Source organism: Dromiciops gliroides, chromosome X (genome assembly GCF_019393635.1).
Source record: "Dromiciops gliroides isolate mDroGli1 chromosome X, mDroGli1.pri, whole genome shotgun sequence".
Classification (NCBI taxonomy): Eukaryota; Metazoa; Chordata; class Mammalia; order Microbiotheria; family Microbiotheriidae; genus Dromiciops; species Dromiciops gliroides.
In genome coordinates this window covers 66,840,344-66,852,170 of record NC_057867.1, presented here as the reverse complement: position 1 = coordinate 66,852,170, position 11,827 = coordinate 66,840,344, and the positions used below count along the sequence as shown (strand labels likewise).

The following is an 11,827-nucleotide window of genomic DNA, read 5'->3' as shown; positions in this document are numbered from 1 at the left end:
TCCTCCTGAATGCAGGGCTGGTGCTCCATCCACTGCGCCACCTAGCTGCCCCCTATGCTCACTTTCTTAGGTGAAAAATAGCAAGAATGCATACAACTATGCCACTTCACAATAATTCACAAATTGCAACCCTTCCTATGCCTAATTCCACAAGCAAACTCCAGATTTGGCAAGGTAAAGTGTCATATTTATCATGGATCTTCTTGAGCAGTAGGAGTTACTGGCTGGTCCTCCTCCCTTACCTCCAGCCTTGAGGCCCCACTTGTTCAATACAGGCCATGGCGGAACCATGGGCCATGGGATCACTGCCTGAGCAGCATCTCGAGGTTGTGGATGATTGGAGGTCATGGACTCTGCCACTATTTACTGTGCGATTTATGTACTTCTTAACCACTTAATATGTATAAAACTGTGCTATCACTTTTATTAGGTTCCTACCTCCTTTTTAACATGTCACTGACAAAAAAAAAAATTAAAAGGGGGCAGCTAGGTGGTGCAGTGGATAAAGCACTGGCCCTGGATTCCGGAGGACCTGAGTTCAAATCTGGCCTCAGACACTTGACCTTTACTAGCTGTGTGACCCTGGGCAAGTCACTTAACCCTCATTGCTCTGCCCAAAAAAATCCACAAAAAACATGTCACTGAAGAAGTTTTTGAGAGTTGCTCTGCTAATCACATTTCCCCCATAAGCCCTGTGGTTTTCATTGTGTGATTTTGCATAGCTTGATGCTTTGGGGATTTGTATATATCTCATTATAGTAGAACTGACTATATCTTATTATACTGATATCAAACATAAAATCCTCTGGCATTCAAAACCCTTCTTAATCTAACCCCTCCCCCACCTTGCCAGTCTTCTTACACATTAAAGCCCTCCCCCCCCCCTCCACGAAGCCTTTCGCCACTCTCCTTAATTCTAGTGCCTTCCCTGGATTGAATAGCTCCGACTTAAACCAGGTCTCTAGCTTTTTAGTACATGGCTGTTTGTACACTATATATATCCCCAAGGGCTCACCACAGTGCCTGGGACATAGCAGGCACCTAACAAATGCTTACTGACTGAGTGATTATCACTGCTATCAGTTAGCTAGATGTCCTCTCCCTGGAAGGCAAGATGGTGTGCTGGAAAGAACATTAGACATGGATGAAGAAAGAGGCCCCAATTCAAATCCTGATGCTGCCATTTCACACCAGTGTGAACTGAAGGAGTTGATTTGACCTCTTTAGTATAGATATCTGATCGTCCCTGACAAAAACCAGTAAGGAATTCTTTTTTATCATTATTAAAAAAAAAATAACAAAACTCAACTAAAAAACCTAAAAAACAAACTATCGAAAAATAATTTCCTTGATTTTAAATGCAGAAAGTGCTTGGTGATGAATTTGCTATACTCCTTATTGCTTCACTCTTTATTTATGAATAATGTAAGTAAATAAAGAAACTATAGCATGCAAATCAACAAAGAAATCCTGCTTTTATTTCTTCATGCTTAAGGAAAAGACTTCCTTATTTTTTAACTGCTTGTGTTTGAAGCTTTGCCAACTAGATATATTTCCAGGATCAGAGATTTTAGCAACCTCTGCAGATCACAGCCCCAAACTTATATCTTAAGAGAATCTCAGAGGCAGAAAAATTCATCACACTTTAGTCACTTTGGTAATGAGCTTCTCAGGACTCCGCCAGGATGGAAATCAGAGAAGAGACATGGGAGCTGGAAGTGGAGTCTTTCTAGCTTGGCAGAAAGAGCATGTACAATATTAGAGTGCCATGGCCTCTACAAACCTAGGGTCACCTCCATACCACACCACAATGAGGCCTCAGAGGAGGACTTTAATGAATATAAGTCAACTTGTCCAGTTGGCTTTTCCCCCTGTTCTGTTTTCCTAAGACCTAAAATGGAACTTAACAGGCCTATTGTCCCCAGTGAGGAAATTCACATCTAAAGGTAGAGGATTGTGTTAAGATAATGGACTTAGGGGGGCAGCTAGGTGGTGCGGTGTATAAAGCACACACCCTGGATTCAGGTGTACCTGAGTTCAAATCCGACTGCTGTGTGACCCTGGGCAAGTCACTTAACCCCCATTGCCCCACAAAACAAACAAACAAACAAGATAATGGATTTAGCAGATACTCACAAGATTTAAAGTGATTAAATCAGATAAGGCACTGACCATTTACTAGAGTGTAAGCAAATCTGGCTGGTACTTAAGGGTACTTAATAAAGTAATTGTTCTCAGAAGCTAGCAACTTTGAACTTTGACCACCTTTGGGCCCAGTCAACCAATCAGCATGAAGAACCTCCCATCTCTGGGAGGGAAACAGGAAGGAGGAAGCTGAGGCTGCACAGAGAGGTCGCTCTTTGTTGGCTGGAGGGATCATGGTGGTGGCGGCAGAGGACTTCACAGGGGAGTTTAGGAAAGCTAGGATTGCCGGATTTCCTATAGGAAGTCTGTTCTCAATCTTTCTCTTTCTTTTACTATCTTTCAATAAATCCTTAAAAAAACCTAAATTCGTTTATCAGTGATTTTAATCAGTTTCCCCCCAAACTGGGGTACAGATTAGAACCCACATTTACAAATTTAAATTACACAGGATCAAGGCAGCTAGGTGGTACAGTGCTGGGCATGGAGTCAGGAAGACTCATCTTCCTGAGTTCAAATCGGGCCTCAGATACTTCCTAGCTGTGGGACCCTAAGGAAGTCACTCAACCCTGTTTTCCTCAGTTCCCCATGGAGTTTCCTTACCCAGGAGTTCCCTGCACTAACAGCATCACAGGTCAACTCCCTGTCTCTATAAACCTTCTGCTCTGATGGTTTCAAATACATTGAAAATTGAAACACGATCAAAAAAACAGTCACAGAGAAAAAAATGCTGCCAATGAAGCATATTACATTTATTTCCAACTTGGTATGATTTAAGACTGTCATGAGGAAGAATCCCACAAAAGGCACCTCATAAATGCAAAGGAATAGAAGAATATGGGGAAGATAGTAAGGGCAATCTAATACAGCAAATTGAAATTGAAGGGGATAGGATCAAGGATGCATCTAAAGGGCTGGGCCTTGGCAAGGAGAAGGGCAGCTGTGTACCTGACACATCGCCTCCTGTCTCTGTGCCCTTGTGGTGGTGGACGACCACCATAACTGAATCGAGGGCTTCACCCTCTTCACCTCTGCCTCAAGACTTTGCTAAACTCACCTTCTGCAAAAGACCTTGCCTTTCCCGACCAGTTACTAGTTAGTTCCTTCCCCTTGAAGCTTACCTTATGTCTACTCAGTATATATCTTATATGTATTTACATGCTGTCTTCCTCCCATTAGAATATGAGCTTCAGGGGCAGCTAGGTGGTGCAGTGGATAGAGCACTGGCCCTGGATTCAAGAGGACCTGAGTTCAAATCGGATCTCAGACACTTGACACTTACTAGTTGTGTGACCCTGGGCAAGTCGCTTAACCCTCATTGCCCCACCAAAAAAAAAAAAAAAAAAGAATATGAGCTTCTTGAGGGCAGGGATTGTTTTGTTGGGTTTTTGTGTTTTGTATTCCCTGTAATTAGTACTGTGCTTGCTTAATTAGTAGTAAATGCTTGATGAATGACTTTCTATGAGAGGCAGGGGTGAATGAGGAAATACTAAAAGATCGTTGAGTGATGTAAGAGGAAGGGGAGAAGAAAAGGCGGAGGCAGTCTTGGCAAATGGCCTCAATTGTTGTGGTGACATTATGAGGCAAGTTCCTCAGCTGAGAGGGCATGGGGAGGCGCTGCTATGGAGGCATAAGGGGAGACAAAAAGGTTTGGATTCACTAATGTAGAGAGTGGAATAGAGAAGCGATGAGGCAGGAGTAGAACTGATGCAAAGAGGACCCAGTTGATATTAGATGTCATGAATTAATTTGTAGCAGACCCAGTCAGCATCATTTCATGATTTCCTCCAGCTCTATTTCACAGTATGTAAAGAGGAGCAAAGGCAGTTAATGGTGTGAGTCATCCAAGGCCAGAATTTGGCAAGGCATGATCATTAATAGGAAAATGAGGCAAAGGATTTGAGACTAGAGTACAGAATTGTTAGTTCATCGAGGGGTGGATATAGGCAAGGGAGGAGAAAGTAAGTCTGTGCAAGGGTGATGGCCTAGGAAAGAAGTGAGGGGTAGATGGAATGAAGGTTGCAAGGAGAACAGAGAAGAGGATGAATGCTTCTAAGGCACAAAGAGAGAAGAAATGATAAAAGATTAAGACTGGCTAAAGGAATTTTGACATTCATGACCACAGAAGTAGAATGTAGGTGATGGTGTGGTGGTGGTGGTGGTGGTGGTGGTGGTGGTGGTGGTGATGATAGCTAAAAGTATATGAAAGGGGGCAGCTAGGTGGCGCAGTGGATAGAGCACCAGCCCTGGAATCAGGAGTACCTGAGTTCAAATCCAGCCTCAGACACTTAACTAGCTGTGTGACCCTGGGCAAGTCACTTAACCCCAATTGCTTCACTAAAAAAAAATATATATATATATATATATATATATATATATATATATATATATATATATATGAAAGAGGGGGCAGTCCGCAGTGGAAAGGGTGGTGAGAAGCAATGTTGTCAGGCAGGAGCAAGGTCTCATTGAGTGCCAGAAGAAGGCAGGACTGAGAAAGGAAGGAGCTCAAGATAAAAGGAAGTTTGTTAATTATGGAGCAGGCATTTCAGGGGTCACAGTAGAAAGGGGTGGGGAAAAGGCATGGCAGGGTTAAGGTAAATGAGAGTAAAGGAATAGGGAATATGGTATGTATATGGAGTTCAGAATCACTGGAATGGAGAGAAAATAAAAATATATGGAGTATGGTAACCATAAAGGAGTAATTCTCGGGAGAGTCTCAGTAATTAGAAATGGGTCTATGAAGAAAGAATGCGATTAGAGCATTTAGGATCCCTCTTTCAAATGCAACCCCATGACAGGCAGTAGGTGAGGGTATGTCCTGTGAGATTCCAGGAAGCCCTGCTGATAGCAAGCAGGAACAGAAAGAGGTGTGGGAGCTGGAGCAGAAGGAGGTAATAGTTTAGAGTCATTCAATACTTATCTCCAATTAGATTTGGTCTTCTCAGATCATGGAAATAAAGCCCTAGTTATTTCCACTTTCTATCAGGGCAAATGATATCAAAGAAAGACTATTCTATTATTTTCTCATTTTATCTTTTCCTAGAGTCTAAGACTTCTGTGATAATTCAATTCCAGTTACATCACTTCATACTTAGTTTCCTCATTTCCACCGACATTTAGCAAAACAAACCACAGTGCTACATTCTTTTATAGGATTAGTTCATTGCAATTACAGACACAATTACTGAAATGTGTTTAAATTCTGGGATTGAAAAGGAGGAAAAAACATGGTATTTCTTCCCATCTGTTCCAATCTTGCCTATTCATTCTCTCTGTAAACTCATGAAAGTCCTAAAGCACTAAGCTGCCTTATTCCATGGTGGGGAGGATAGCTGACTTCCTAGAAGAGCTTATTCAAAATTGAATCAAGAGGGCAGCTAGGTGGCACAGTGGATAAAGCACCGACCTTGGATTCAGGAGGACCCGAATTCAAATCCAGCCTTAGACACTTAACACTTACTAGCTGTGTGACCTTCAGCAAGTCACTTAACCCCCACTGCCTCTCAAAAAAAAAAAAAAAATTTAATCAAGAGCTTGATGTATGAGGCAAAAAAGGGGTCACCGAATCTTGTAATTCTTTTGGGACAATTCACGATCAATTTGACCCTAATTCCAGCCCACATCAAGTTTTTTGAAATGGTTAATAATTTCTCAAAAATCTGGTTGCTCCACAACAAGGGGTGGCACAGCGGATAGTGTGGGGCTTGGAGTCAGGAAGACTTAAGTCAAAATCCACCCTGAGGTACTCACTAGCTGTGTGATGGTGGGCATATCATCTAGCTATGTCAGTCTCAAATGAAATAATGGATATAAAGTACTTTTTAAACCATGAGACATTATAGAAATGCTAGCTATTATTAGTAATAAAGTACGTTGCACTCTCAACAATTGTAATCTCTAAAGTCCTTTCTAGCAATAAATACCATGATCCTATCAGCTGACTGTAATTAGACTTAACATACTCTAAAAAGTGATCAAAAGATTTATAGCAATATTGCTATGTTGATCTTTTATGTTATGCTGCCTAGAGGACAGGAATCATGATCTGAAAAGTACCCAACAGCCTGTGGCCACAATATAAGAGAGTGTAAAACGCTGGTCTGGATTCACAATTTCACTTAAATGGGCAGCTGCCAGTGAATGCTAATGCTAATTAGCATGTGGTTTGCAGATTTCCTTATATGTGAAAATAGACCAAGAGTAGACCTAGAGAAATCCTGTCAGAACAGGAGCCAGAAGGAAGGAAAAGCAAGACAGGAAGTGCTAAGAAGTGTTCTTTTCCCTTTTCATTGTGGATGATCAAGTTGTCAGACTTAGAATGTACAGCACTGTGTATCTCTTACTGGTTTAGAATACAGATCTCTTTCTCTCTCTGTATATGCATTTGTATATGTACATGTATGTATATACACACTTGTGTGTATATGTACATGTATATATATACACACTTGTGTGTATATGTGTGTGTAGACGCACACAAAAAATTTACTACTGATCACATAAAGTGTTTTCAGGTTACAGAGTTAATTCCATTTCTTGGCAAATTAACTAAAATCAAATGGCATTGGTCTGACCTTAAACGGTTCTTTGTTAAGCAGTGGTAAATCTTTCTTGAAGAAACAGTGCTGACATCTATGAACGGAGGTCAGTAGACTTTTTTGGAAAACCATACAGGAATATACATGTAAATATCAAAGAATAATTTAGCCCTATAATTATGAGTATAAATGCTGTCAGAAAAAAAGATTTCCAGCTGAAGTAGCACCCTAGGCAGGGGCACCATGTTTTCTACAGAATATATTGAGTTGTCAGTAAATAGGGCATAAGTTTATTTGGAGAACAATCCAAGTGTATGTGTTTCTAGATGGTAAAATAGTCTTAGTGCAATTATCAAAGGTTCTACTACCAGGAGTAAAGCTATATAGCTACATAATTAGTGGGATTCAGCTTCCGCTCTGGCACATAGTACCAATCGCTTTAGATCAAAGAAAGATTTACAGGATTTCATTTAAAGATTTTTTCTAATCAAGTTCAGGTGTCACACTTATTACTCATTAGCAATTAAACCACTCATATTAAAAGAAAAAAAATTAAGTCCCATAGAATACAAATCTTTTTCTTGCTAGCCTTTTTTCCCCAAGCCAACAAATTGAAAAATACCACTTGTATTCTTTATGGATAGTTCTGATTGGTCAAAGAATTACAAATGTTATGAAGTAAAAATGATTTTTCTGGAGATCAATTTAAACCATAAAATGTGCCTAAAAAAGAAATCAATGAAATATGCACCTATTGATCCTGGCTTTCCAATTTGGCTTTCTCCCCAAAACAAATCACAGACAACTACATCTGGTGGGCCGAAAGTGGATGCCTATTTGAAGGACCCATGCCACAGCAGGTGGCAAACACTAACTTTGGAAGAATTTGAGAAAGGTAAATTAAGAGAGAAATACAAAATGGGGGTGGGGGTGTCCATGAAATTTAACCAGATGCCAAAGGAGAAGAAAACATTTGGAAACTATCACTGTACTTCTCTTTTTCCCTAAAAACTTCCATAGCTAGCCATGAGCACAAACTTGTGGCTGGTTGGAGTTTGTTCTTTTCCTCACACAAATTAAGTGAAATCAATTAAAAACTAATTTCCAATCCCAATGGATATGATATTAAAATAAGGAACTTTATCAACAGACTTTTATTTGGGGGAAAGGCAGGGAAAGGAAAAGTACATCAACTGTGAATTGCCCACATTTCAGTACCACTTCTACATACATAACTCTTGGCTCCCTTCAGCTCAAGATTTTAGAGCTTTCTCAAACTGAAATACAATGGCTGAGGTAACCAGATCTATTGCCAATTGGTAAAATTGAAGGGTATTTGCTCAAGTTCTTGTGAAAAGTCACAAACCAAACTAAAGACAAATTCTTCAGGTCTAGACAATCCTGTATTCAACTGCAAAGCCACGTTCACTCAGATTGCTACTGTGAGAAATAAGATGGCAAGCTAAGGAAAACCCCAAGCAGCAACTTCTTACAACTGAAGGTACATGACCTGGAAAACACACCAAGGTCAATAATTCCAATTTTATTAACCCTGACCACATCTTACATAAATGAACTTTCAGATTCCTGATCATAAAGGCCTTTTTAGTATGATCTTCTGTTGGATATAATGCTCTTTAGAACATATGAATGCCTCTAAAGTGTAGTTGGGAGGGAAAAAATTATGTTAAATATAGACTTCAAACACAATACACATGAGACTATGATAGGTAGACAAGAGTACAAAGCGCTTCTGGGAAATCCAATGATGGAAGGGTTACCTTTACCTCTGGGTAATTCTGGAATCAATTCTGGAATTACTAAGAACTGATTAAATTCCTCATTAGCACTCGGACAAAACAGACCTATGAAAGGCCTCAAGAAAAGCCACTAACTAGTGCTATGAGGTTCTTCTAATGGTTTTCAAACCTTTATTTAGGCACTAAGAATAAGAACAACATGGCTCAGATGAGGCTACCCAACCTGTCCTTTCCTGGAGCTATTAGGGATATGTTTAGGGAATGACTCATGAATCCCTGGCTGTGAAAAGACACCTTCAAAGTCACTAACTCATAGTAAATATATATAATAGCATACCTCCATGGGAGTCACATTCCACCAAGTCCCCGAACTTTTTTTGAGAAAGAACTATTTTTAATCTTCCTGATGCCTTGAGTTATTGGGGTGGGGAGGCAGGAACCTAGAGAGGCACTGAGGCACCCAGAGGGACTCTCTAAATAGACCAAGGGAGGGGTGCTATTTGATATACTCCCTCCCCTGATAGGAGTCTTGGCCGGGGGGGGGGGGGGGTGCGGTCAAGACCAAGCAATAGGTGACAATAGACTTGGAAGAATAGGACTCTTTAAATGACTCTAAAAGCAACATACAAGCAAGCTTCCAGCTCGACTGGCGGATCCTGCTCTCCTGACTGAGGACTGTAGAATTCAAGAACATATCACATGAAGAAAGAATGAGGCCCCCTCTCCCAAGGGTCAATCAAGCCATGTTCTAATTCAACTGATCGATAATTCAAAAATAAGGATTCTATCACACATTAGTGTTACCAAAGCCCAAAGCAACCAAGAGAAAGGTTAATATGGGGAGGTCAGAGCACATGGGGCTGGCTATTCATTAAAGAATTTGTTATCATTAAATATTAATTGCATGCTCACTCAGTGTACTGTAGCATGCAAGCTTTGGGGACGAAAACATAGTACAAAGGACATTCAAGCCATTTGGAGGCAGTATGCTAGAGTGGAAAGCAAGCCAGAGGATCCAGGTTTGAAACCTGTCCTGCTACTTACTACCTATGTGACCTTTCTAGCTCTCAGTTTCCTCATCTGTGAAGTGAAGGGGTTGGAATAGATTATTTAGATCCAGAGATAGCATGGTACAGTGGAAAAGAGTGTTAGTTAGAATCAAAGGCCCTAAGTTCAAATTTTGCCTGTCATTTACTACCTGTGTGCCAGTGGGCAAGTTACTTAACACCTCTGGGCCTCGGGGTCCTATTTGGTAAAATTAGAGGGTTGTAATAAATGTCTTCTAATGTCCTTTCTAGCTCTAAATCTATGATTCCAGAATCCTCTGAGCTCTGGGGTCCCTTTGAGTTCTAAACCCAAGGCTATGACTTTCTGTGAGGATATATCTAATCACAAGAGGCGAATCAAATTAGACATGTGGGCATAAATACACATGGTATAAATGGGGATTTAAAAATAAGATGCAGACAAGGGTTTCTTAAACATGGAATTTGCAGAGTATTTCAAGGATGTTGTGGGAACCAGAGACACAGAACTACAAATAGCTATTTGCTAACAGGAGACACATTTAAAACAAAATGTAGAGGGCTTTGGTGGAGTAGGAGGGGCACTACTGGGGGAAAAGCCAAGGCTGATAAATTTGAGAACCACTGACTTATGAAGACACACGCAAATTCAAATGTCTGTAATCAACACTGAGGACAGATAACATGAGACTTGGGACTGGTAGAGTGGAAAGAGGACTGAACTTGGAATCCCAGGGACTGAGTTTGAATACTAGTGAGCTTCCACTTACTGCTTGTGTGACCTTGGGCAAATCACTTAATGTCAATGGGCCTCAGTGTGCTCATCTATACAAAGAGAGTTCTACAAGGAGGCTGCTCCAGTTCTGTGATCTGATGAAGGACTGAGTGTTTTTGTTTTGTTTTTTGAATTATAAAAGTATTTTATTATTTTCCAGTTACATGTAGAGATAGTTTTCTACATTTGTTTTTATAAGATTTCTAGTTTCAAAATTTTCTCCCTCCCTCCCCCCTCCCCAAGACAGCAAGTGATCTGATATAGGTTATATATTCACAATAACATATAACATGACTAATGCAGAAATATGTTTAAAGAGAAGAATCAGAGCAAAGAAGAAAAACCTCAAAAAAGAAAAAGAACAGCACCAAAAACAAAAGAAATAGTATGGTTCAATCTGCATCCATATTCCACAGTTCTTTTTTTCTGGATTTGGAGTCTTTTTCATCATGAGTCCTTTGGGACTATCTTATACAGTTGTACTGCTGAGAAAAGTCAAGTCTATCACAGTTGATCAACACATAATGTTGATGATACCGTGTACAATATTCTCCTGGTTATGCTCATAGGACTGAGTGCTTTTGAAAGGTGTAGGGGACACTGCTTTGGAGGTCTTTGGTTTCTGTTACCTTCTGACTTCAGGTACCTTGCCAGGTGCTTCAGGGGAATTCAAGCAATCTATTGTAAATGTTTACTGTGTGCCTGGTACTGTGCTAGGGGCTAGGAACACCAAAAAAAACAAAGCAGGCCCCACCTTCAAGCAGCTTACCGTCTTCTGGTAGAAAAGACTATGTCCAGAGAAGTAAGATTAGGGATTTAGAGGTGGAAAGGACCTTGAAGGTCATCTGATCCAAGCCTTTCATTTTACATGAGGAAACGAAATCCAGAGATGTTCAGTGACTAACTACCAAGCATCACTCAGGCATTATAGTAAGTGTATAGTAATTCAAATCTGGGATTTGAATTCAGCTCTTAGACTCCAAATACAGGACTCTTTTGACTATATAGTATCATGATGCCTCCGCATAATAAAGTAAAAATAAAATAACTTAATAAGGAAGTGAACATTAACAACTGGGGGAATCAGGAATGGGAATAACTTAGATGAAGGTGAAAACCATAGGTGAAGTAAGAAGTAGGTGAGACAAAGAAAAGCAAAGAAGGAAAGGAAAGGAAAATGAGAGAGGGAAGCCCGAAACTGTGTAACAACAGGCAGAGAGAGAATGTTAAAGAATCAGAGATGATCTAGTTTAATCCCTTTATTTTACAAAGGAAGAAACAGACCCAAGAGATGAAGAGTCCTGCCTACAATTAGAGCAGTTATTCTGTTTTTAAAAATCACTAAGACAAAGAAAGGATGGATAAGTGTACCACAGGAAATCCAAATACAACTTACAGGAAGGAGAGATGGGTAGAAATCACTTATCTCAATTCCTTCCATTATCCATTTTTGGGAGCTTTGTTGTTGAAAATACATAGTAAAATTTTACTTCAACTTATACTGAGGCATAATAATAATAATAATAATAATAATAGCATTCATATAGCATTTTAAGGTTGACAAAGTACTTTGCATAGGGCATC

General features: G+C 40.1%; 1 protein-coding gene across 1 annotated transcript in view; it reads right to left on the bottom strand.

The window, feature by feature from the left end:
* The window catches only part of ATP7A (ATPase copper transporting alpha), a 43,205-nt gene extending 42,857 nt beyond the window's left edge, over window positions 1–348 (bottom strand). The window contains exon 1 of the mRNA XM_043974678.1: window positions 243–348. Coding sequence (XP_043830613.1) covers window positions 243–348 — 106 coding nt within the window. The remainder of the gene's footprint in view (window positions 1–242) is intronic.
* Window positions 349–11,827: the final 11,479 nt, after the last annotated feature.